The 27,510-nt window shown below is 42.7% G+C and overlaps 1 protein-coding gene across 1 annotated transcript in view; it reads right to left on the bottom strand.

Annotated features, from left to right (window-relative positions):
* SV2C (synaptic vesicle glycoprotein 2C) overlaps positions 1 to 27,510 on the bottom strand; it is a 214,589-nt gene that overhangs the window by 23,218 nt on the left and 163,861 nt on the right. Inside the window, exons 6-11 of the mRNA XM_067568724.1 lie at positions 11,690 to 11,823; positions 11,450 to 11,539; positions 8,462 to 8,572; positions 6,511 to 6,599; positions 4,224 to 4,388; positions 554 to 687 (exon numbers count right to left, since the gene is read on the bottom strand). Coding sequence (XP_067424825.1) covers positions 554 to 687; positions 4,224 to 4,388; positions 6,511 to 6,599; positions 8,462 to 8,572; positions 11,450 to 11,539; positions 11,690 to 11,823 — 723 coding nt within the window. The remainder of the gene's footprint in view (positions 1 to 553; positions 688 to 4,223; positions 4,389 to 6,510; positions 6,600 to 8,461; positions 8,573 to 11,449; positions 11,540 to 11,689; positions 11,824 to 27,510) is intronic.

Below are 27,510 nucleotides of genomic sequence, written 5' to 3'. Positions count from 1 at the left end.
GTAGTTGGGGAGAAGAGTGAGAGAGAAAGAATGAGTACGAGTCCTGAACTCAGATCCCCTCCCCCAAACATGGTAGCATACTGCATATCACTATAGATACATGGGCCAGATAGGTTTGGCACTGTTCTTTGAAAAGCTCCCATTCAGCCAAGTCAGATATAAGCCTATCTCGAGCAATCAGTATACAGGTAAACAAACTTTCTCCTATGCATTCTGAAACACCACAGAGACAATTAACAAATTCAGAAGAGATTTAAAATTCACTCCCTGAATTAATAGTGGGCATGCGACCTTTTGAAAAGGATGTGCTCCTTTATCTTTATTATTATTGAGCATGTTTATTACGGTAGTGCCTAAGAAAATCTAGTCAAAACTGCAGGAAGCTTTCTGAATGTAAAAAAATGGTTCCTGCTTCAACTGGTGCTGGAGTCTCTGTTTTGTGTTACATCACTGAAATGTGATGCTTTTACAGCTATTGTATTCCTGACAAGGAGGCTTTGTGAAATCAGACCACAGTAGTTGGATAGTGATAATGATTTTCCTTTCAGCATACCTGTGTTAGAGAAGTTGGTGTCCACAAAAGTACAGTTCCTGAAGTATGTGTTCAATGAAGTAACATCTTGAAATAAGCAGTTCTTAAAAACGGAATCTTCAAAGGTTACTGATTTAAACTTCATCACAGTAAACCTGCCCAATATAAATCATTTTCATCAGTCTGCCTTTATGCATCCTGGATAGCTCAGCTGATTCAGCTGTACAGTCGTACATGGATGCCATTCTCAGAAATCCCACCCCCACAAACATAATACTTCCTGGGAAGATGCTGCAGGGTCGGAATGATTGATTGACTGATGCCGTGACACCATTGTTGAATATATTGATTTCACAAAATGACATTCCCACACAGCTGCGGGGCATACATAAGGATGCAATTACCGTTTTCATAGTTAATACAAAGATAAAATAGTTCAGTTATCACCAATCTCTAATCAATAATTGAAGGACCTCAGGACTCTGATGTAATATACTTAAAAAAGCAGTGTTAAATAGCATTTCACAGTTCTACTGTATTGTGTGTTAAGGCTCCAGAAATCTGGCTTCTCAGAACAAACAATTAGTGTAGATGCTAACAGATTTAAAGAAAATTTTATTTCTACAGCCAGACAAAACCCTCTCCATCAGGTCAGGCTCAAACACACTTTGTCCCAGATTTTTAAAAATGTTTGCACAAAAATGCTGGAACTCAGTCATAATAATTGCACATGCAAATGACCAGGTAGATGTCTAAATGGAAATATGTTTGTGCAGCTACTGTGACTATGTGCAATTGCAATTATTGCGCATAGAAATTATGCACATACATTTTTGTGCAAATTATTCTAAAATTGCCTTTTTCTAGTTTCTAGCTTTTCTTACTTCCTGGTCCCTCCTTCTTACTGACTCTCATATAACTAATAGCATAGTCTTTTGACCTGTTATCTAATTAATTAAAAAAAAAGTTAAGAAGGAAACCTATTAGATAACCATAATTATAATAAAAACATTAGACTCAATATTCTTAGGCCAAGTCTACACTACAAACTTTTTGCCAACATAGCTATGTTGGTCAGGAGTGTGATGAGGTGTGAGCCCCTAACGTAGAAGCATTTATATCAGCAAAACTGCACTTTTGGCAGTATGGCTTATTTTAGTTGGGGGTGGGTGGCTGAAATGAATTCTACTGACAAAAACAGTTTTGCCAGCATAAACTGTATCCATCACAGGATCACTTTGCTGGTATACAGCAGTTATAACAGCAAAGCCTTCTAAGTCTTATTCTAGCTAAAATTCCTACTACACAAACTTCTCATGTCTTACATTAACATGTAAGTTTTAGGTCAAAGAGCAATTTTATTTTTGAAGTAGGATTTGGAGGGAGCAAGAATGTCAAGTTTATTGTATGGTAGATAAAAATGGTAGGAATTAAACTTTCTCACAGATAAAATTGCTAGAATCACATTTTTTGTGGGAAGAAGGGGCCCAAAATTCTATTTTGAGTTTCACAGGTTACTAGCAAATGACTCCTGTACTAGTATGGGACAGGAAAATGATGCCTGCGGTCTATTAATTGATGAGCTACTGTACCTTTTCTCACCGGTGACAGATTGATTAAAATCAAACGAGAATTCAGTGTCAACTCATTATCCTTTTTCACAACACTGTGTTTGATCTCCCTGTTTAAAAAACTGTCTCAGTTGTTTAAAAGGGAACAAAGAGTAACTGGACTAACCAATCGAAACAGAAGAGACAGACTGTGTTCCCTGCATACTGCAGATGTGTCTTTTGCATTTTGGACAGGAAATGTGTTTGAAACAAAATGAAAAAAACCCAGCTACATTAAAGTTAGCATCGATGGTTGAGATGGTTTGAATTTAAATCCACCCACATGTCATGGGTTAGAAAACTGAATATTGTTGGAAACACCTTCTGAGTAGGAGAGATGATGAAAAAAGGAGCAGAGGGGGGCAAAGAGAAAAAAAAAACACAGAAAAATTGAAAATAGTTTTATATTGAATCTTTTTTTGGACAGAACAAAGCCAAATGTCAAAGTTTGCATACCTGATATATTCAGGGCAGATCTGGGAGCCTCAGTATTTTTACAAGAATTTTTATTTGGAAGTGATCTACAGTACCTAGGCCTGCCAAGTGCACAGCAACCAAAATTTATTGAATGACAATGAATGGCTCCACTTTTTAAAGACAGCATCCATATCCTGAAATGGAACTGAATTTGAAAGGCAGAAGCTAATTTAAAAATGAAATAGACTAGTCATAATTTTCGACTGCTCTGCACTGCACACTTTAATTGCTTTCAAATTTTTATTTAAAAAAGCCTTCTTATATTACTATTATTTATATACCATTATATATTAGTTGGGGCCAGTTCTGCTTTGCACAGGGGAAGTTGGACTAGATGACCTCCCGAGGTCCCGTCCAACCCTAATCTTCTATGATTCTATGAAAACCATTAATATTAGTAACCTAAATGTAATTTTACTATATAAACAACAACTACTTAGTACCACAAGGCTTAGAACCTTAATACATTTTATATTATATACATATGTATTGTAGACAGAGACCAGACACTTAAAACAGCTCTATGATCACAGAGCGCTTAAACACAATTGGGTTGCTTTGATATCTTTACATAAGTAAGTCATTGCGAAGTGTGCTCTGTAAAATTCTAGCTAGTGCCTTAAGACTTCTGGAGTCTATTTAAAAATAAAAGGACATTGCTCATCTGGGTTTTTACTTTTTACAACAGTTCATACTTTCTAGCCAATGCCTTTGGTATTTATCTTTTGAACTATTTTTCGCTTGTATAAAGATGTTGATCCTGTAAGGTGCTCAGTGTTTTTGAAGCACAGCATTTTGTCACAAAAGGCCCAAAGTGAGAACCATGAAAGGAGCAACAAGTAGGAAGGAACAAAAGAAAACCACTCTTTCTCCCATTGTTAGAGGTGAAATTTATATCCCCTGCAACCCACATGCTGCACACACTGGGTCTGAAGAATCTTAGTCCCCTGATGAAAGGAAGTACCAGTAATGTGTATCTCTAGTTTGATTTCTCAAAATAACCAAGACCTCAGTCCTTCAAAAGGGATCCACCTACATGGACCCTTACACCCATATTCAGCCTCATCTATTTCCACAAGAATGCACCAAGGAGATAAGAATAGAATTAATCTTCCAAAAACTAAATGTAAACAAACCAAACCCAATCCCCAAACCTTATGAATGGTTAACACTGAAAAAGAATTTTAAGAGCTTGTCTACACAGTGCCAGGGCCTCCATATGGGGGGGGGGGGGGAGGGGGAAGGGTACACTTTACCAGGGCCTGGAGGCCCTAGAGGGCCCGGCCCAGGCTGCAACCCCCATTACCATGGGGAAAATTTTTTTCATGGCTCATGAGATTGCATGTATGGGATGAGGGATTGTGGTATGTATGTGGGAGGGACCCGTGTTATAAGTCTTGTACTGGGCCCAAAAATATTATGCTTGGGCCCTGCACGGTGCAGCAAAATACTCTAAAAAGGGGCAGTTAGAGTGCAACATGTCAGAATGCTTTACAAATCACATCCCTCCACTGTTTTACTATGCTATATAGACAAGCCCTTGGGCAGAAACTTAAAATGTTAGTGAAATGAATGATATTTTCTTAACTAAAATCTTTCTAGACCTGTCACTGATGTATGTTCCATTGGTATGAATCTGATTTTCCAATGTGAAGTTGAAGCTGAAATCCACAATTCTCTCTTCGTTAAAATGCTTCACTTTGGATGCATATTCATCTGATTGCAGGTGTTTAATGACATCAGGGAACCAGACAGACAACCCATAGTAGCTGTGAAAAGCAGAAATGTTCATTCACAAAGCTCACCTTCACTTCAGAAGTATGTACAGACTAGAGAGACAATGTACATCATCCAGCTACTTAAAGCAGATAACTAAATCTACAGAAACACTTTTCGGATGAAATGCACTTTGCCTGCATAAACCAGAAGAATAAGGTCTTACATAGATGAAGAGTGTGAGAGGTAAGAGGAAGAAATCCATCCTCCAGTTAGGATCAGAGCTCAGGGGTGCAACATAGACCTCCCAGAGCTGCTAATTTAACCTGTTGGGCTTTCAAGCACGCTGAGGCCACTGGAACAGTGTGGTCACAGATCCCTCTCCTTTGATTCACACTGTAATCATCCCCTATGCCAGCTTATGCAGGGCCAGCAGAAGCAGTACCAGTGGGATGCAGGGAGAGTGAAGTCTCCCCCGGTACATATGTTTTGCCAGCAGCTCATGTGTCGTCCCAGCATAGAGTTTAAGTGGCCGGGAGATCTTGCACAAGCTCTCTTTGCCACAGTGAATATCACTGTCAAATTGAAACTTGACACTGCATAATGTTTATAACGGTCTGAGCATTTGGTGGCTTATCCTTAGAATAGAGAGGGATAGGATTGCTATGGAAATTCCAAAACCAAAGTAAGCTGGTGTATCTTTTACTCTAGTGTTAAATTGTCAAAGATGTTATCGAAAATCAGGACACAGGTTGGAAGCTGGAGTGGGAGTGCAGGCTGGGTACTTTGTATGGCAAGAAGTTGCAAAAGAGATAAGGAGATGCTGTTATGGAAGGAATCCTGAAGTAGAGGTGGGCTAGAGCATTTTATGAAGGAGGAGGAAAGCTGAAGAACTAAAAATTAATTTTACTCTCCTTCAGTTCCTGTACTTCACTGAGGACAAATTTAGCACATCAATAAGTAATTATTAAAAAATACAAGAAAAGCTCACTTTCTGATAGCTCAATTTAAATTGACATAGAACGACAGTCACTAGGTTAATAAGGAAGCAAATAAGTGAATTACTGTAGCATCTGTTCACCAATGAAACATAGGCATGGAACAATGAGCAATAATAATAAATAATAATAATAATTAATAAGGATTTATATAATACTTTACTTTTTCCAAGTGCTGTACAAACTCTGATCATCAGTAGCATACCGAGATGTGCCCCCCCCATGCGTCGTGAAGGGCCTGCCTAGCCCCCCCAGGCTGGAGGGTGAGGCCGCCCCATCCGAGCCGGTGCCAGGCTGCGGGGCTGGAGCGGCAGGTAAGTACAGGGCGCCGGGCTGGTCCTTCACGATGGGCGGAGGGCGCAGGAGGCTGAGGGGTGGCTGCTCCCACTTCTGCTCCTGCGCCCCACCCCCTCACGCATTGTGAAGGGACGACTGGCCTTTTGTGCCAGGTGGGGGGCGTAGGAGGCTCTGAGGGGCACCCCTAAGCGCCTCCCCGTCCTGCGCATCATGAAAAGCCAGCCCAACCCCCTTCCCCAGGCTGGAGGGTGAGGCCGCCCCATCCAAGTCGGTGCCGGGCTGTGGGGCTGCAGCTGCAGGGGGAGAGGAGGGTGCTACGCAGCAGGTAAGTGCGGGGAGAAGGGTGGTGGTGGAGCCACACCTGCATTTGCGCCTCTCCCCCGCGCCTCATGTCTCACCCCCCGCAGGTACAGACCCCTCTCCCCAGGGCAGCTGGGGGGGGGGGGTGCAAATATAGGCTTGGCCCCCAGGCACCAGAGACCCTTGAAATGCTACTGCTGACCATTAATCCCTTCCTTCTCAGAGGAAATCTTTCTATTCAAGAAGGTAGAGCACTGGGCCTATATATTCAGAAGTGACAAGTGATTTGAGTTCCTCAACTTTTGATTGTCCAGCTCAACATCTTGAAGAGTTCTGATTTTCAAAGGATACTGACCTTCTGAAAGCTGCCACCCATTAAGGTGTCCAGCTGCACAACCAAAAATGGAGTAACCCCAAAATATGATGTTTTATTTAAAAGGCAATTGAGCAAGTATTATCAACAAGAAAAGAAAATCACAATGACAAAGCAGATTTGCATTCTGCATGACTGACAGCATTAAAATTTCAAGATGTACAGGCTAACTACGGGAAATGAATCAAGAATTCAAGTCAATCTTACCCAAAAGATAGTGTGAACCATACAACTGTAAGTTTGATTGTATTGTCCTTGACTGGGTAATTGAAACATCTCATAAATGTTAACCAAATCTGTAACATAGGAGAAAATAGGTTTAAAAATAAACAGCATTTTAGACAATTTAGTTAAGTGATAGAGGCCTGGATTCTGTTCTCTGCTTCATCAGTACAGCAGCAAGCAAGGGGCATCATGTTACAGCTCTTTATTCTCAGGCCAGACCTGTATGCTGGTTGTAGGTAAAAACAGGTTTGGGTATTGCCAAACTCCATTTATCGTGCACTTTTGATGGCCTCTCCTGCACTGGATCCACTGTGGCTACTTCCAACATTCTTAATCCCTACACAGCTTCATACAATCACCATTTAAAACAAAACAAAACAAAACGGTCAGAAATATTTCCATCTTTCCCACCAATATTACACTGTTCTGAGTGGATGACTGGCAATATTCCATCTTGAAACAGTGATACTTTTAAGGTCTGATATGTCATGACCCATCACATCTAGAAATGGGTGCTTTACACAAATGTGAAGGAGCTGGGACTGCCCATATATCAGAAGGTTTATAGTAGAGCTGGTTGGAAAATGGGGTTTTCCACTACATCTCCCATGATGCACCACTATCTCCTCTCTTGGAGAGGCATGGCAGTGCAACAGAGGAGTCCCTTGGCCATGGCACAGCATGGGTAAGGTTAAGATTTTGTCTGGTTATTTTTAGTAAAAGTCAAGGAGAGGTCATGAGCAATAAAAAAAAATTCACCAAAGCTGTGGCCTCTCCCTGACTTTTACTAAAAAAACCTATCTGTGATAAAATGGGCTGACTACAGGGTGGGATGAGAGCAGTGGCGCAGGGTCCTCTGCGCTGCTTGCAGAGGCTGGGAGCTGGGGGCAGGGGCTGGGAGCTCTGGGTCTGCAGGCCCAGAGCTGTGAGGGCCTCCTGCTGGTGGCAGCAGCAGCTCAGAGTTGTGGGGATCCCTCTCCTCTCCCCGCTGGCACCCCTGATGGCTGGGAGCTGAAAGGGCCACCCGCCAAGGCTCGGAGCTCCGGGAGCTCCTCGTCACCCATAGCAATTGATCAGAGCTCTAGGGGTTTCCCATGGTGACAGGGATCTTCGGGGGACCCCTCCTCACAGCCTGTGGCATCAGGGAGATGCAGGGGCCATGGGCAGCAGCAGGTAGCTCCATGGGTCCCCGCTGCTTGCTGCGGCTTGGGACTCTGGGTCTGCTCTTCCCTCTGCCCACAGGTGCAGAGAGCCACAGGGCCTGCCACAGGCTGACTTTATTACATGTGGGAAGCTGTTTTAGGTAATTTTTAGAGATAATTCTAAATTAGTGATAATTTTTTTCTCCTGGTAAGGTCTGTACTGCAGGATTCAAAGTAAATGAGGTATCATGGCTTTAAAGGTAGGAGGATATGGAAAACAGGCCCAGTAAAATTTTATGAAACATTATAAAACAGTTCTACGTTTTCCTGTAAAATATTGGGCATATGCTGAATACATGTCTTATTGGTATTCATTTTGGATGACTTGCATAACTTGCTTCACTAACTGTAAGTAGTATGGCCATCCCAAACTCACACTGATAAATCTTATCATATGTTCCCTCTTGTTCCCATCACACTTGTTTTTTCAGTATCTGTTACACAACAGTGCTTGAGACATAGTCACACATTATTATTAGGAATGACTCATAAGGATCTAGGCTGGCCTTTTCCTTCTGAACAATGGACCCATTGGTTGTGTGATGCTCCAGTCTCTCCCACTGGCCTATGAAACTGGAATCTTGTGATTGTTCCTAAACCCAGGGGTCATATTCAGTGTACAACACAGCAGCTGTCCACATCACGCCATCCAATATATCCCACTTCTGAGCACTAATGATAGTGTGTATGGTAACAAGAAAACCAATTACAACTTGGATTTTATTACTTACCCCATATAGCTCTGTGCGGATTCTAACAAAACACCTTTTGTACCAAGTTCCTGTGTCACTCTGAATTTCTATGAGCTCATCTATCTGTTTGGGAGTTTTGATTCTGTTAACCTGTAAAGAGACAAAGCAGCAAGCGTTCGCGTTTTCTTGAGCTGTTAACTGCATTTTAAAGGGGACTTGAAAGTTTAAATCAGCTCCATAAGTTAAAGATGGGCAGACAGTTAGGGCTGGATTCTCAAAGACAGAAGAGTAAAGGCTTCTGCGTAAAAGAGAACAGGGGGATCCGATCAGCCAGGACAGGCCGTTCTCCATGTTTCTCTTTGGTTTAATCATTGGCTTCTATTTTGAAGTCAATGGAGTAAGTGTGAGGGATCTGTCCCTTCCATGTTAAAATTAAGAGTTTTTCTGACCAAAGCATCATGGTCTGCTGTTTATCCGAGACATTGCAATTGCCCAGTAATGTTATATACATGACGCATTTAATAGTTTGAATTGGGACAGATTTTAAGAATGGACGTCAAGTTTTAGAAGTGCAACAGCAGATATTGCCAATACTGGCTGTTGAAACCTCTTCTTGGACTTATAGGGGGAGATTTTCAAAGGTATTAAGAGCAGTTGGGTGCCCAAATCCTATTGAAAGTCAGGAGGAATAAGGTGCCTAACTCCCATTTGTAGAACCCTAAAAGAAAGGCTTTGTCTATACTACAAAGCTGGGGTGTGATAGCTCTCACCAGGCTAGCATGAGTATAAATAGCAGTGTAGCCATGGAAGCACGAGTAGCAGCAGCGGAGGCATGGCTCAGCCATACTGAGTATGTACACACCAGTTTCAGGCGGGTATGTATTCAGCCTGAATATGTATATGAATATGCTGAATACATACCCGCCTGAAAAACGTGTGTGTATACTCAGCATGGCTAAGCCAAGCCCCTGCTGTAGCTACCCATGTTACAGCGACTACACTGCTATTTATATTTCTGCTAGCCTGGTGAGAGCTAGCATGAGCATGTGTACACAAGCAGGAGAATCACAACCCAGCTCTAGGCAGGCTATTTGTCGGGATTTAAACCACATAGTCCTCTTTTGGGATGGTTTGTCCCTTGTCCGGTACTGAGACAAAACCAGACATAGTTCTGTCCTGTACTAGACAAGGGACGCCATTTTGAAGAGTGCACCATTCTGCCCCTGCCAGTGTGAGCTTGCACACACTGTGAGTGTGAGGTTATGCTGGCAGGGTCACGCTGGCAGGGGTAGAGTCATGCTATTCCTGGAAGTACCAGAATGTCTACTATTCTGCGAGTGCGTGAGTAGCCACGCTACCCAGCTCGTAGTGTAGATGTAGCCTAAATGTATTCCCCACGCCAGTTCAATTTGTCTCCTTTTCATTTTGGTTTTGATAACCATATCTAAAAGTCAAGACCTAACCATACTGGAAACACGTATAAATATTACTGGCAGATGACAAGAGGCTTCTGGAAAATATAACATCATATCATTAGGAAAATGTATCATAAGAAAACACTTTACATTTAAAGAAATAATTAAGAGAAAGGAAAATCCCCTGAATCTAATAAAAATTACATCTGCTGCAGGATCAGAAAATACGTTAACTACCAAAGAATCTGTATCTTTTTGATAAAACCAGTAACACAGAGGGCAAGGAAAAGACAACAAACAGATCAAGGCATACAGTTATATTGGATGAAGCTATGAAGTTTAAGAATACCAGCTGAGTAAATACTTAGATAACAATTCACAATTGCCAGGTCTAATTTAAATTAAAAAATTAAAGATAAAAAAGGAGGCTCCATGCAAATTATACAAAATTATTTGCGTATGTGCCTAATATGATAAGGTGCTAACATGGTTCAAGAAGGAAACTGTGATAAGCTAACATATTCTAGTAATGTTAGCATTCTATTAGGTTAATAGTGTTTTAGGAAAACACAAGCCTACATTAGGGACCTCTTCAATGCATAACCTTGATATACAGTACAGTGTTTCTAATCCTTTAATACTTTGGTATTAGGAGTCAAGTTTTCCCATCGCTCACAGCAGCAACACCGAAAAATCTCAACCCCTTGGTGTTTTTCCCCTTATCCACACAATGGGAGAGTGAGATTTAATCATATTAAAAGTTGTCAAACTATTTATAACATTTAAAAACATCACACTGAGTTGAGTTTTAATAATCTTTTCCAGTGTTTTATTTTAATAATTAATTTAGAAGGGGGAGTGTTCTCTAGCAGTTAGATCACTGGAGCAGGAGTCACTAAGCCCAGGTTCTGTTGGCAGCTCCACTGCTAACTCGCTGTGTAGCCTTAGGCAATTTGTTTTACTTACCAGTGGCATGAGGTATTAGTAGCTGTAATAACACCAACATTGTGCTGGAAGGTGCTAATGGCCACCATCCAGTGGATCTTTGATCCATGCATAGGCAATCACAGACCTGGTTCAAGTGGATGAGTGTGCTAAGAACCCTACTTTTAGACTAAGCCCTTGTCTACACTAGCACTTATGCCGGCAAAACTTTTGTCGTTCACGGGTGTGAAAAAACACACCCCGAGTGACATAATTTTTGTCGGCATAAGCACTTGTGTGGACAGTGCTATGTCGGCGGGAGACGTTCTGCCACTCGTTTAGGTGGTTTTATGGAGAATATTGGTTATATCAATACAATGGAGCTTATTGTTACATCACTGATTCACATGCCCTGCAATATGCTTGCTGAGGTTTCCAAAGCTACCAAGGCGATCTGCACACCTTATATCTATTAATCTTAAAGGGAACTGGATCTCTAAAAAAAACCCTTTTAAAACCTTAGCCATTTAGTTTATATGGCAGGGGGACTGTACAATAATTTCCTTACTCTGAGCTGGCTGTACCACAAGTACGTAGCGTACATTTACTGATTGTTAAACCATTCAGGTCCTGGCTGACAGGAGAACTGATGCTGCTCTAAAAGATCAGCTTGGAGAATAATACTCACTGTGAAGACTTTTTCAGGCTGCCCACGAGCTCGCATGTTGGTGTCATGAATTTGCTTGAGAATCATCCAAGCTTCATCGTGTTTTCCAACCTATGAAATTTGACGAAATCATGGAAAATATTTATGTTAATACTTCTTAAATAATTTTAGTACCTGGTGCTGTGATACTATTGGGATGAATGACCCCGAAATAATATGGACTGGAACAGGGAATTTTAAAGAACACTTTGAAAATTTTACCTCCAGCAAAAACCTTGGACTTTCTGGCATGAAAGTGAGTGCTACAACGGAGGAGACACAGGGTAGTGCACAGACGATTACAAATACTCTCCAGCTGTGAAACTGATAAGCAGATCCCATACTAAAACTCCATCCTATGAGAGAGAAAAACAAACATGAAAAAGAAACAGGGAGCATTTCACATGTTGGTGTCTGACAATTTCTGAATAGTTGGATATAAAATCTACACTCAAATCTGGCCCAACACATATTTATTTTGAGATGGTGGGAAGGGAATTATCTCCAATCGTTATTCTGTTCTCGTTCCACAAACATTCAAGGGATCAAGTTTTACTTACACAAATGCTCACAGAATAAATTTTAAACTTTTCTATGTGATTATTTGTACTGGAAATGGTAATACCTCATGTGGGATGGGAGGCTGACCGACATAGCAGGGGGGAAAAAGTTTCCCAACCTCCTGCCAGAAACTTCATCCAGAGATAATTAAATTAACCAAACTAGGACATCACTGCAACCTTCGTAAATAGGAACTCACATATACACATGCAATGGCTTTGTGTGAATATGACAGGAAAATAAATTTAAACGCTGCATCCTCCCAATCGGTTTTACAGTAGTCTATTTTTTCTAGGAATGATGCCTCTGACAGGGTTTGTGTGAGCCTGAAAGGACAAGGAATAGTGTTTTATAAAATTCCATCACCCTGCTTATCTGCTATATCTGGCTAAATTACTCCCTGAGAGATTCAAAGCCCACGTGGCTTCTTCAAACCTTCCTATTGATTATTTATAGGAGCTACATCTATCCAGTTAGGGAACAGCATAATGCCATGGGACTTCTGGATAATGAGCATCGAATTCTCACAAACTATTAGTAATCAATCCAAACAGTGTAAAAAAATTGCAAAAAATGTGACAAGTATATTCATATAACAAATAAATGTGAGTCAATTGCAATATACTTGCAGACATTCTATGAACAGTAAAAAAAGAGGTTAAAATCAGTACATTTTTCACTGTGAATTATTTGCTCAGTTATCTGCAGGAGTGTTTTTATTTTTCTGGTAAAACACTGGAATTTTGTTTTTAATTGAGTTAATTAATTCTTTGGCATAGGACCAAGAGTGTCTGAAATTGGGTTACCTCTCATTTAGAAAAGTGAGTATGGCCACAGTGAATTCCTTTTTAGGCTCAGGTGAACAGTAAAGGAATTTTGTTTTTGGTGGTTTTCACCCCATTAGTGTTTATAGAACTGCAAGATAAAAGCATAACAGTTACTTTGATTTAAGATTCCAAAGTCTGATTTTTTATGTATTTCTTTATTTATTCTACAAAGGGAAGATGCTAATGTTAATGATCTCAATATGGAAACATAGTCCCAGAATGCAATACAAGGCAACATAATGCAAAGAGCATTTACAGTGCATAACTTTGTTCACATGTAGTCCCAGAACACTGGACAAAGAACCATCTGAAATCTACGATCATAAACATCAGAGAAATGCCTTCTGTTGGAAGTACTGAGAAGAGCATTCGGTGTTTAAACTCTCATCTGGGATTCGAATCCTTAACCCTGAAGCAGTGAGGGTTAGAACTGAGCAAAACCAGAGGGGTGAAAGGAAAAAACAGAAAATAACTGCCCCCCTTCCTCCAAAGAACAGATCTTGTGAAACAACCCTAGTAGAAATATCACTGAGTTAAGTTAGTAAGAATAAGTTCCTCTTGTTAAAATACTTTGAAGAAGACAAAAGGGATCTCCGCTGGCAAAATGTTTATTAGTCAAGCTTTGATCATTTGTGGAACAGTCAAAACATTGAAAATGCAAGCGTGCTAAAAACATACAGGAATGTGAATACGCATCATACTGTACATCCTCTGTGCAACATATGCACATATATTCTGCTGAAGATTTCCTTTGTATCATTCTTGTACAGCATGATTACAGGAGCATGATGGAAACCGGTAATGTGTGTCCCCTGATATTCCAAGAAAACACTGTAATTCTCCCTTTTATATAAAGGCACAAACATGTTTGAAGTTATTAAACTTTTTTCTTTGTAGGCTATTTTTGTTTCACAGAGAGTTACAGTATGGTTTAGTAAGCAAAGCATGGTGTTTTTCATTTGCCATAGTATAACTAAATACAGCTTTATTTTGTAGAGCAGCTTTCCTAAAAGTTTTATCCCAAAGCACTTTTCAGATAACATAAATCTGATAAATAAACATAAATAAATAACATAATCTGAACTAAATAACATGGGAGAGAGAGATAATACAGTTAAAGTGTAAATAATAGCAGAAGAAGGAAATTAAGGAGGTAAGAGAGAAAAGAGATGTTTTCAAATCAGAGTTAAAAAGTGATTGTATTAATAAGGCTAAAAGTTACAGTAAAGCTGTTCCAGGCGACAGCTGTGGAAAAGGAGAAGGCTCTTGCACCAACAGCAGTGAGATTGTGTGAAGGAACAAAGAGGTGGCCAATGAAAGATGGGCAGAGGGTGTAGAGGGCACCAGGTTCCATGGAACAGTCTGAGCAAGCCCAGGGACGGATATGTATACACAAGGGGACAGATCCTCAGCTAATATAAATCAAAGTAGCTCCACTGAAATCAATGAAGCTATGTTGATTTACATCAGTTGAAGATCTGGCCAAAGGAGGACAATTGTGACCTGGATCCTAAAGTGGATGGGGAATGAGGAGAATTGGCTGTGGATTAAATGAAAGCATTGCAGTTTTAGGTAGGGTACATGAGAGAAGACAAGCAGCAGTATTCTGCACAGGTTGGAAATTAGAGCCCATAGAGAATGTACTAACTATAGTCAAGATGAAAGAAGATGATGCCTTGGATGAGAATTTTCAGCAGAGATAGAGTTGAGACAGCGACGTACCTTGGCAATGTTACAGAGATGCTAAAAAACAGTTACTAACCTTCTGTGACTGTTGTTCTTCGAGATGTGTTGCTCATGTCCATTCCAAGTAGGTGTGTGCATCGCTTGTACAGTTCATCAGAAGGTTTTTCCCCTAGTAGTATCCATAGGATCATCTCTGGTGCCCCTGGAGTCACACCCCCCGGTGCTCTATTTAGGGCCCTGCAAACCAGCCGCCTCTTCAATTCCTTCTTTCCGGCAGGTTCCGACAGAGGGGTAGGCAGCTGGGTCTTGGAATGGACATGAGTAACACATCTCGAAGAAGGTTAGTAACCATTTTTTCTTCTTCGAGTGCTTGCTCATGTCAATTTCAAGTAGATGATTCTCAAGCTAGATCATAGGAGGTGGGGTCAAAGCTCAGCATCCAACAGATTGAAGCACTGGTCTGCCAAAAGCAGCATCATCCCTGATATGTTGGGTAATAATGTAGTGGGTAGCGAAGATGTAAATACTCAATCACACCGCTGCCCTACAGATATCCTGAATTGTTATCTGGGCCAGGAAAGTTGAGGAGGACGCTTGCGCTCTGGTGGAATGGGCTGTTAACTTGGGGGTAGGCACATTTGCCAAATCATAACAGGTTTTGATGCACAAGGTGGTCCATGAAGAGATCCTTTGAGAGGAAACTGGAAGCCCCTTCATACTATCTGCGACTGCTATGAAGAGCAGCATTGTTTTCCTGAATGATTTTGTTATTTCAACATAGAATGCCAAGGCGTGTCTGACGTCCAGCAAATGCAACCTATGCTCTCGACTATTAGCGTGTGGTTTTGGGTAAAAAACCGGGAGGAAGATATCCTGGTTTGCATGGAACTGTGAAACCACCTTTGGGAGGAAGGCTGGGTGGGGATGAAGCTGTACATGGTTCTTAAAGAAGATAGTGCATGGAGGCTCTGACGTGAGCACCTTGAGTTTGGAAACCCTCCTGGCTGAAGTTATGGCTACCAGGACGGCTACATTCCAGGATAGGTAGAGGAGTGAGTACATCGCCAGGGGCTCAAATGGTGGACCCGTCAGTCTTGACAGGACGAGGTTGAGGTCCCATTGTGAAACTGGCTGGTTTGTAGGAGGATACAATCTGTTTAGGCGCTTCAGAAAACCACAGGGTTAGCGAAGATGGAGCGGCCTGTTTCCTCTGGGTGGAACGTGGAAATGGCTGCCAGATGGACCTTAACTGATGATCCAGGCAACCCTTGTTGCTTAAGGTGCTCTGGCCTGGCATGAATCTAGCACTGCTCTGATGAATTCTATCCTCTGGACAGGTGTGAGTGTTGACTTCTGTTTACTGATCATAAGGCCCAACCTGGCAGAGATAGACCTTATCAGTCTCACGTTCATTTCCACCTGCTCTCTGATGTGCCCTTTGAATAATCAGTTGTTGAGGTAGGGGTACACCTGTACACTCATCCTTCTCAGGAATGCAGTGACTACCGACATGGGACCATCTGAGGGGTCCCAGACAGGCTGAAGTGATAATGGGTCTGATGGACTACAAACCGGAGAAACCTCCTGTGGCCTGGGAAGATTGCTATATGACAGTACGCATCTTTTAAATCGAGGGCGGCATACCAATCACCCAGATCTAGAGAGGGAATGATAGCGGCCAAGACAACCATACGGAATCTCAGCTTCTCCATAAATCTGTTAAGATTTTGCAGATTGAGAATGGGACAAAGCCCGCCCTTGGCTTTCAGGATTAGGAAATAACAGGAGTAGATTCCCTTTCCCCTTAGATCCCCAGGGACTTTTTACACTGTTTCTACACTTAGGAGTGCCTGCACCTCCTACTGAAGAAGTTGCTCATGAAAGGGGTCCCTGAAGAGGGAGAGAGAGGGCACGGAGATGAAAAATTGGACCAAGTATCCCAGTTTTAACATGCATAGAACCCATTGGTCTGATGTGATCATGGACCACGCATAGTAGAAGTGGGATAGATGGTCCGAAAATAAAACAGGGGTGGATCTGAGATACTGATTGGGGTGCTGTCTTTAGGTGCACCCTCAAATGTTTTGTTTGGACCCTGAGGACTGCCTCATTTGCCCAGAGCCCTGGTTAGAGCTTGCAACGGTATGCATCTATTGCTTCTGCCCCTTCTGTGGTTGGAGCCCTGTCTTGATTGGTTTTGGTAGAACCACTGCATAGGTTATGGCTTAAAATGTTTTCTCTGGGGTGCCAGTGTATGTAAGCCCAGAGACTTCAGTGTGGTCCGTGAGTCCTTCAAGTTATGAAGCTTGGAGTTTGTTTGGGAGGAGAACAAGGCCAGGCCCTTAAATGGTAAGTCCTGAATCATTCACTGAACCTCATGCGGAAGCCCTGAGGCTTGGAGCCAGGAACTCCTTCTCATGACCACCCCTAAGGCCATCGTCCAAGCCGCTGTGTCTGCTTCATCTAAGGCTGCTTGCAGCAGTGTTTTTGTCACAGCCTTATCCTCCTTCACCATGGCACTGAATTCAGCCCTGGAGTCTGGTGGGACTGACTCCCTGAATTCTCCACGGATTGCCAGGAAGGTGTACCGACTGAGGATGGCCTGTTGGTTTGCAATCCGAAGTTGGAGCCCCCCAGTGGAATATACCTTCCTCCTGAAAAGCTACAACTTCATGGCATCCCTAGCCTTCAGTGCGGGGCCCTGATGATCTTGCCTCTGACTCTCGTTGGCAGCCGCCACCACAAGGGACCTGGAGGATGGTGGGTGTAGAAATGCTCATGGTCCTTCAGGGCACAAAATACTTCCTCTCTACCTTCTTTGCAGTAGAAAGTACAGAGGTAGATGTTTGCCACAGAGACTCTGTGGTCTTCTAATGGTCTAAATTAGCAGCAGAGCCACTCTGGAGGGGCCTTCCAGGGCCAAGATGTCCACCATTGGATCTGCTCCCTTCACAACATCCTCTGTCATATTCTGGGCCATCCTGCGGAGAAGCTCCTGCTGTCCTCTGGTATCTGCGTGGGGACTGCTCCTGCCACAGTCTCATCAGGAAATGAGGAGGTCACTTTGAATGGAGCTGTGGATGTCTCCTGACACTCAGCACTGAAGGGTCATGCGGTGCTGGATCCTTGTCCTCGGTGTTGGGGGTCCAAGGCTGTGTCAGGCCCGGTGCCATGCTCGGAGCCCTCCATGGTGCTGTGCGGTAAGCTTCCTGTTGAGCGAGATGGTCGGGGTCTGAAGACCAAGGCGAGCAAATATGATCTGCCGGACTGGGACCCTTGGGCTTGATAGTACACTCACGGAATCCAAAACGAATACTGGGCAGGCATCTGTCAGTGAGGGGGCAATGGCATGGATGGGTGTGCTGTCTCCGCCCTCTGGTGCCTGCTAGTTTGGTACCAGCTCCTCCTCAAAGAATAGGACTCTGCCTCTGAGTCCAAGGAGAACCGCTCACTTGCCAGTGACCACAGGGATGCGGTGCCACACGGTGCCAAAGAGTGCTGTCATGGAGAGTGCGACCACGCCATCATGACAGGCTTGCCCTTTGATGGCACCATGGTCTTTTTCAGTGCCAGTTTCAAGGTCCTGCCTCAGTGGGAGTGGTGGAGCCATGTCCTCGCTGCCTCAAACGTTTCAGGCGTCGAGGGTAGCTGCAACTCCTCATCTTGTCTCTGCAGGGAGTCCATTGAGTCCGGACTTGATGAACCCCCTGTGGGCCAAAGTCAACAGCACCACCACTGCAGGTGCATGGCTTAGGTGGCCTGACGTGGTCACACCTTGCTCGAGTCCTTTTGGGCGGATGTACTTGGTGCTGGCGAGTGGCCCCAGTCCATCTTTTTCAGTTTCTTGTGCGGCACCGGGGAGTGGGAATGGTGCTGCACCTCTGCGCATTGAGCCCTTCGGTGTTAGGGAGGTATGCTGGTGCCGGGAGTCCCTCGATGCAGGGTCTTGCCTCGGCGCTGCTTCCCTCACCAATGCCGGTGCAGTCCGCACTGACACCAAGGTGGAGAGTGTCTGATCCGCCAGGCTTTGCTCCATGGGGCGGATGGCTGACTCCTTTAAAAGGAACTTAAGTGTCTGGCTCCTTTCCTTTTGAGTCCTTGGTTGGAAGCTCCTACAAATCTTGCAGTGATCCCACTGATGAAACTCCTAAACACTTCAAACAGGATGAGTGGGGGTCATTTCTAGGCATAGGCTTCCTACAGGACACACAGGACTTGACGCTAGGCATGCCCTGTCCCCAGCAGGAAAATGGAAGATTTAAACCGGTGGTAACTATCCTAAGACTATCCTAACTCTTCTAACTAATTAACAACTATATATAACTATTTTACAGGTATTCCTAGGAGCACAATGGCCAGACTTGCAAAGCAAGAGTGAAGTTCCAGCGACCATCAGGAGCGGTAAGAAGGAACTGAACAGGTGGAGGGTCAGCGGGGCCTTATATAGACCACCTGGAGGCACGACTCCAGGGGGCACCAGAGCCGACCCTATGGGTACTACTGGGGGAAAAACTTCTGGCTAACTGTGTATGTGGCGCGCATACATTTACTTGGAATTGGCATGAGCAAGCACTCAAAAAAGAACAGCAGTTTTATAGACAAAGGACATGTGTAAGCAACTAGAATTTAAATTCAAGAATTACAAATTATGGACTGTAAGCCAAATTCTTCTGTTATATCTGTTGCTACAGCCCTAGTAAAGAACCCCAGGCTGTTGTGTCCCACCATGCCAGACTAATGTCTTCTTAAGCTTCCTTTGGTCTGAATAGGATGCAGCACTTTCTCTTTCTTTGGCCTCTCTGGCACACTTCCTGGGCACAGGCTCTCTGGTGTTACTCCCTTATGTGGACCTTGTGGTCCAGCTGCCTTAGACCCCAGGACTACTGTTGATCCCCCTCCAGACTTCTCAGTAGCTTAAGCACACCCTTTTCCAACATTCCAGACTCATGGGCACTCTGCTTCACAATTCAGCTCATTAGGCATGTGTGACTGTTGAATGACATAACATGCAGACTTTGTAAAGGTTTCTAACACAATCACTCTTTACCTTAGATAGCACAAGCAATATGCAGATCTAGACAAAACAATAAAACATCTGTATGCTTTTTCCTGACTCAGGTTCCTCAACATACTTAAATGTTCTTATGTCAGAGTCATCTAGGATGCCCAGGATTTCCCGTTGCACCTGGCTTCTTCTCCAAATCATTGAGAGTGTATGTGTCTCTCTCTCTCCCCTCCATCCCCCCCCAAACCAGCTTCCTTCTGGTCTCTTTCCTCAAAGGATTGTGAGAGACCCATTCTTTTAGAACCCCCAGTCCTCTGTGTTAGCTGACTCCCTGATCAGCCTCATCAAGTGATCAAAGTTGTCCACCAGTTGAACCATTGCTTAGTCACCAGACCATCTAGGCAGATTGGTTCTTCTGGGTGGTAGCCAACTCTTTGTCCAAAGGGGCTTCGATGTGAATAGAGGAACATCAAGTTTTAATGACCCCGCACTTTGTGCTACCACCCTTTGGAATTTCAGTCTAAGGTTGAAGTGAAAAGACAACAGAAAAGGCAGAGAAGCCCCACATTCAAAATGGAGTTTGTCCTCTGACACAGATATACATACAATATCAAACAAATTCACAAGCTGTATATAAACAGACAGATTCCCCAAATTGTTACACTTATACAATCACGCTGACTTAAACACATTTGCAAGGGCATAATAAAATAGAATTTAGTCCAGTGGAGGCAATGAATTGTTCAAAACAAAGAGATAGAGACGGAGGATGCTTCTCATACCCAATATCAGCGCTTCTGTTTAAGAGATATTGAGCTGAAAGAAATTAAATCAAAGCCACAATTTACTTAGTCAGAGCAGGTGGGGGAAAGGACAGTTTGATAGGTGGAAGAGGAACCACAACAAGAAGGAACCAGAGATGCTTGTATAATTACGGAAGTGGACTAAGAAGATGGAGTGGTTTATAGTGTGGAGTAGTCACCAGCAGTCAAAAGAATGAGTTATTAACTGCATGAAGAAATGTAGCTTCTCTGCTATAATTAATGGAATGTGACCAAGGATCTTGTTCTAAAAGAGGTAAGTGCTGAGACAGAGAAAGCTACGCAGTAGTTTCTTTTAAAAAAAAATTAAACATTAAGACAACACTGTGAAGCAACTAGTTGTAGTGGGTTGATGGACATGGAACAGAATATAACTGTAGTGGTGTCTACAAACCCCCTACTGAGCAGAGGCAGAAGTGGGAGGGGAACCTCTCCTGTCTACAGGCAAGCAGCCTACCCACATCACCACACAACTGCCACAACTGCCGACTATAGAGGCAGGCACTCACGGTGGCAACCAAAAGAGGAAACAAGGCCTGTATAAAAGGAGAGCACTCAAAGAAAGAAGGGAGGTAGAAAGGCCTGGGACAGCAAAGGGGCAACACCCTGCACCAGGCTGCCTCCAGAAACACAGCCCAAGGGACTGAAACAGAACATGAGGCCTAACTAGAGGCCAGGAGCCAAGAACTGCCAGAAAAAGCCAGTCAGGGGGCAATAGAGACCACATCCAGGAACAGTGACAGTAACGCACTAAGTTACAAAGCTGCTGGCATGTGTACACAGGAGATGCATGATGGCAGATCCAGATGATACTTGAACAGCATCAGCATAGAGACATTAGCTGGTTACGTGGTTCATTTCTTGAATCACCACTGCCCAGGGCTGGAAAGATCAATAGTAGCAATTTGTATCAGGAAAGATGCTACTAGGAATGGTAAAGCAAGTAACACACCAAAGCACTATTTGAGGAGGACAGGCCTGTTACTGCCATCATAGCCCCGAATCATGTTTCCTTGGGAGAAATGAGTTATTCCTTTGGCACAGTTTTTAATACATCAGGGCTTAGTGCAATAGATCAGTAATTCCTGGTATTCACAAACTCCCTGGCATAGGACCAGTTTATAGATAATATACATTCCATAGCAGAAATACAATTGTGAATGGTGTTTCAGGGAGGAGTTACTCCCTGCTACTCCATCCCCTTAGTAAGTTATTTGCTCCCCCCCCCCACTCATTTATCTTTATTTTGTCCATATGAGACCCATATAGTCCCTGATCCTACAATTTACAGTGTATAGCAAATAATATCAAAACTGATTTAATAAAAACCAGTAAAACAATGATCCCACTGTGTGAAATGTATGTATTTATTTCGATTCCATAATGTGCTAGGCAGTTACGGTAACAGTTGGGTGCCTGTGCCAAAACGCTTACAAACTCAGGTCCTGACCTTCCAATTTACAATGCATGGGATAGCAAGATAGCAGTAGACACTGCTGCTATAACAAACTGCTTCCTAATATATGAACAATCAAGCAGCTAGAAATACCAGCATCCATGGGTGCCAGTGTTGTATAATTTTTGGTGGTGCCAGAAGTGGCTCTTGCCCAGGACACTGGGTCCATGTGGGAAAGAGGTGGGGGGGAAGGGGCGGGGCTGGGAGGGAGGGAGCGACCGCCGCTATGGTGCACTACTTGGGGGCGGGGCCGGCGCCGGAGCAGCTCCTGGCCGACCACTGAGTATGTCCGGGGGAGGGAGGCAGAATGGCTGGGCTGCCCTAGGTGCTGGGGACCACTGCGCTCTGCACCTGCATGGTAGAGCGCTACTGGAGCTCTGCGGCCAGCCCCCTAGCACCCTCCAGCAGCACAGAGATATTGCAGGAGCCAGGCTCACCATCCTCAATATTGGTGAAGCCCAAGCACCATTGACCCATATATCTCGTTGCCTATGGCAGCAGCAACTTCTATCTTGGTAACCTATGAATTGTAAATTGCAAGATCAGCACTTTAGACTGTAAACTCTTTGGTGCAGGCACCCATCTGTTAAGTGCCTAGCACCTTATGGAAGCAAAATAAATAAATATACAGTGTTCCATTTGTATATTATATATATTAACAACAGGATTTGCAAACTTGTGAACCTGCTTTTCTGGCCTTTGGACTAAGTATTGTAATTCACAAACTGTGTGACCTTACTTTACAGGATCACTTAGTGCTGCTGCTTCTTTCACAAGAAGAAATGAGAAAGAAAACAAAATGACCGATAACCTTTCTAGGGTTGTTTATTACATTCAGTGCATGAGAGAGACAGACATCTAGGCATGGAAAGTTTCTTGAGCCATTAGTGGCTTTGGAAAACTGAGGTGTTAAAAAAACACAACCACAGATTTTTACATAACATTCTGAAGAACATTGTTTTTCATTAAAAAAAAAAAAAAGGATCTATTTGTATTTCAGATTGATTGCCTGAGAAGCATGTGCCAATATAAGTGAATCAATTATTTTAACCAAGTTACTTTGAGTTACTTTGATTTGATACATTAATTTTTCAGAAAAACTTAAACTGGAGACTGCTAATTACTTTCCTAACAACATAAACTGATTCCTAATATAAAAACAATCAAGAAGAGCTAGAAACAGTGGCAGTGTCTGCTGCTGTCTTGGTATCTATGTTATATTCTCAAGTAGCAATAGCTCTTTCATAATTAAGGCTGAGGCTTGCCTCCCTTAATAAGCCCAATTTTTAACCCTTCCCCTCCAAAATTTCCCCCAAAAGAAACCAATCTGCCATGTGCCTCATTTCATCCCAGGGTAGTATTCTACTTGTAAAAAAACAGAAATGGGATTTTAATGTTATTGTTAACTGACTTTTTAACCCTCCCTCCTCCCCCCTTTTTTTGTGTATGTTCATAGGATCTCCAAATGGCCTGGGCTACAAAATCTACATTTTTATATTTCATTGGCCTATTTTTTCTTTTTTGGGAGAGGGAGGGAGTAAAGAAGGAGAGGTGTAAATTGAGGTAGTTACAAACATATCTAGTTAAAAGAACTTGTGATGGGGTGTGCATATCCTATGTTGACAGGCATGGAAGGAGCTGACCAGTAACTCATTTAAAGCCAAGGTCTAGTCTACATTTAATTTAGGTCGGCGTAGCTATGTTGGTGAGGGGTGTGAAAAATCCACACCTCTGACTGATGCAGCTATGTGTTGACTTATCCCCCAGTAAAGACAAAGCTATGTCAATGTCAATGGAACAGTGACGTAGCTACTCTAATGGAAAAACTCCTTTGATCTATGCTAAGGGTTTATGCCGGCATAACTGCGTTGACATAGCAATGCCAGCATATTCTTCAAAGTTTAGACATACCCTCAAGCAGAGGTAGTGGAAGTTGGTACTGTATAGACAAGTAAACTGTATTACTGTATGTCAGTTTTGTAGCAAAATCCATTTTCAGTGGAGAGTAATGTATTTCTTGATATATTTTTATGTGGAGAAATCACAACCATCATTACAAAAACCAATACTCTCGGCATCCTCTCTTTTAAGCCATCTAAAGCACCCTATTCTACACAATTCCACACCTCTAAAAATCAGTATTCTTTATGGGTCATTAATAAACCCCACAGTAACACTTTATACTATTCCAGTGATACGGCAGAGATAATCCTTGTGAAAGTAATTTCACCAACGGCTATTTTCCATGTTCATTCTTCTAATCTTACACGTGAATTCAACATCTTCAGCCACTCTCTCTTCTGTGTATTTGCTGAGGTGAATGGTACTCTGAAGAGCCACTTTCAAGGGCATTCTTCCTCTCTTATCTCAAATAACGTGACTTACCTCATAAGAAATCCTCTTACAATACCTGGGCCCTTGTGTGATGGGGTGTATCGACCCCGCATTGGTGAGGCTGTGAGCCATCCCCAAAAACTGTACAAGCAAATCACAGCCAGAATTCTTGTTTTACTGTATAAGTAAAATAGATGTAGATATAGATTTTCCTTTTACATTTTTAAGATTTTTATGATAATGGTTATTGTTTAGAATATAGTATTGTTTAATGATTAATCTTTTTATTGTTTGGCATGAGTGGACTCCATCTTGTTAATTCTCCATTTTACTGTTTTTCTGAAACTTGTACTATTGAAGCTAAAAACATCTTGGTTAATTACTCTTTTTGTGTGAGTGAAGAATGTGTGTGTAAGGTGTAAATAGATGAGGAAAAAGACAACAGCCTAAACTGCTCTGACAACAAAGAGGGGAGTGAAGATGCCAGTTGCCATTATCATCCCGACCCTGAAGCCCGAAGAATAAAGATAAATGACCCTAAAGTACAGAAGAATGGAACTGGTAACGGAACAAAGTAAAGAGATAAGAGAATAGTCATGCTTTAAATTAGCTGGTGATTAACAACCATACAGGACCTGGAGGCAGCATGACATAGCAAGACCCATAGACCTACATGACAGCCAGCAACTATGAAAGATGGGTGAAAACATGGAAAGTTTGGGTTTTGTTCTGCAATCATCCAGGAGCATTGGGTCGTGACCGACAGAGGCCTGGCTCCCCCTCATGCACAGCCTAGCTGGCCAGTAGCCTGACTCAAGCAACGCACAGACTGGTAACTATATTCTGCCAGCTGCAGAACTGTTGGGTGTGAGTGTGAATGTATGAATACAATAACTTTTAAAGATTTTCTGTATTTACAATAAACATGACATTTTGCCATGTCCCCTGAACAAGATTCCTCAAGTCTTTCTTTTGTAAGTATAACAAGGCGAGAGTTAAGGAGCTGTTCTGGACGAAGGAAGCCGTACCCCCTCGCCTCTGCTGAGCATTCAAAAGGGAGCAGCTCAGTTCAGTCTGGGCTGACTAAGGAGGAGAGCAATTGGGTGCAGCCACCTCCTGGGAAGCCACCAGGACTCCAAGCTGCCAGAGCCAGCCTCCTAGCCAAGCTGCTGGAAGCTAGTTGACCATGAGAGCTGAGGGCAATGACTCGCTGTCACCAAGGGAAGGGGCTTTGGAGATGAACCTGGGAGAAAGCCAGGAGGGATCCCAAGATAGAGCTGTAACACTGATGGATATATGGGAAACAGGGATTGGACGTGACCCAGGGAGCATGAGTAAGGATACCAGACTATAGGCCACATACGTGGCCTACTGCTTTGAAGGGTCTTGGGTCCGACTCTCACCACTGGGTGACAGCTACTGTGGATTACAGCCGTGAGGCAGAAAGGCTCTTGCTCTTGGATGATGCTACCATGGACTTCAGCCACTAGGCAGAGAAGCCTTTAACTCTCACCATTGGGTGACATGACCATGTAGCTGCTAGGCAGAGAGGCCTTTGACTCTGACCATTGGGCAATCCTACTGAGGACTACAGTTGCTAGGCAGAACGGCTCTTGACTCTGACTGTTGTGCTATACTGCTGTGAACTGTAGCCGCTAGACAAAGTGGCCCTGGACACTCATCAGTGAGTGGTGCTGCCGGCCTGGGCTGCACAGGCGTCCCCCGACATCCTGGCATATAATCTATTTAGTTGGTTTTCCTGACCTGGTTTGAACTTGTTCTTCTCTTAGTCTCAATTTGTCATCACTTACTGAAGAACATTATATCTCATATTGCACAGAGTATATTCTTGTGCAAATGATCCTCAGATCGATTTTCTGTCCGTTCAACAAGCACGTGTTGTAGATCAAGTCCCAGTCTGGGCTAGGTAACAATCTCTGTGTTTGGTGTTTGTTTTTCAACCATCATCTTTGTTTAAAGTCACATGCCACAAAACTCAAATTGTAGTACACTTGTCATTCCTTGTTTTTGGAAATGAGAACCATTTATAGCTACACCCTTATTCTACACATGTATCTCAGTTTAGAGACTCTGATCCAATAAACATCAGTTCCAAACCTGACAACTATAACAGCTGCTCACCCCACATTTCAGGTGTGCGCAAAACAGATTATGAAGTTTTGTCTCTAATGTCAATCAAATATCATATTAATAGAGCAGGAACCACATCAAAATAGATCCTATGAAAAGGCTGAGTTATAAATAAAATAAATAAAGCAAATCTCAGTGAAATACAGTTAGAGTACAAACAAAATCAGCTCATGTTATAAACCTGCAAAGTCAACATCCTGTATGACTGATTTTTACCTTTGTATTTATTTAATAGAGGATCAGACTCAAAGTCAAGTCATCTTATTTTGAAGAAACAGGTTACTGCTTCTGTTTCTCTGTCAGCAATCCAATCTGCAAGCTTCCACAGTGGTATATGCTGTTTTACTCTCATACATATAATCAGTGTTACTGTGCTGCAGATAAATTCCTACAAACTCCAAATCTGACAGTCACCATAAAAATACTTATCTCTGTTACCCAGTTCAGTTTCAATTAGTAAAATTGGAGACTTATACAAATCTTCCAGATCAACAAGGCAATTGCTGATGCTGTCATTAGAATTAGTCACAGTAACATATTTAGGGTGACCATATTTAGGATGACCAGATGTCCCGATTTTACAGGGACAGTCCTGATATTCAGGGCTTTTTCTTATATTGGCACCTATTACCCCCCACCTCCTGTCCTGATTTTTCATATTTGCTATCTGGTCCCCCTATATGCGGCTAGGATTATATTTATACAATCCCCCCTCTGCCTCCTCATTTACAGACAGATTCTGCCATCCTCACCTATGCTCAGTAGTATCTAATTCCACAGATAGTCCCACTGAAGTAAATTGAGTTACACAGGCATAAAAACTGGTGTAAAACAGTGGAGAATCATGCCTACTGTCTTCCCAGTGCAGCGTCTTCTGGCTAGTCCTGGAAAATCCTAGGCAATAAGTCACTTCCCGGCTATTAAGTTTAGTGAACCCATATTTAACAGTGCTACATTTAATGAAGGACACCAATTCACAGCTATGGACACACCCTTTACATCCTGCTGCCATTTTGACAACATCAAAACCTTTTCATTTCATAACTCCTTAAGATTTCTGAGGGCCTGTCAACTGGTAGGTTCATTAAGGATTTCATTGCTCTTATCCTTTTTTCCTCCCCCTTCATTGTTTTTCAGCTGCTGCAATTTATCTCTTGATTTACTCACATTTCCACATTTTTGCCATGAATAATAATTATGTA

Source organism: Emydura macquarii, unplaced genomic scaffold, assembly GCF_026122565.2.
Source record: "Emydura macquarii macquarii isolate MOO-44397 ecotype Brisbane River unplaced genomic scaffold, CSIRO-AGI_Emac_v2 contig_2897, whole genome shotgun sequence".
Lineage (NCBI taxonomy): Eukaryota > Metazoa > Chordata > Testudines > Chelidae > Emydura > Emydura macquarii.
This window is presented reverse-complemented; position numbering and strand designations above follow the sequence as displayed.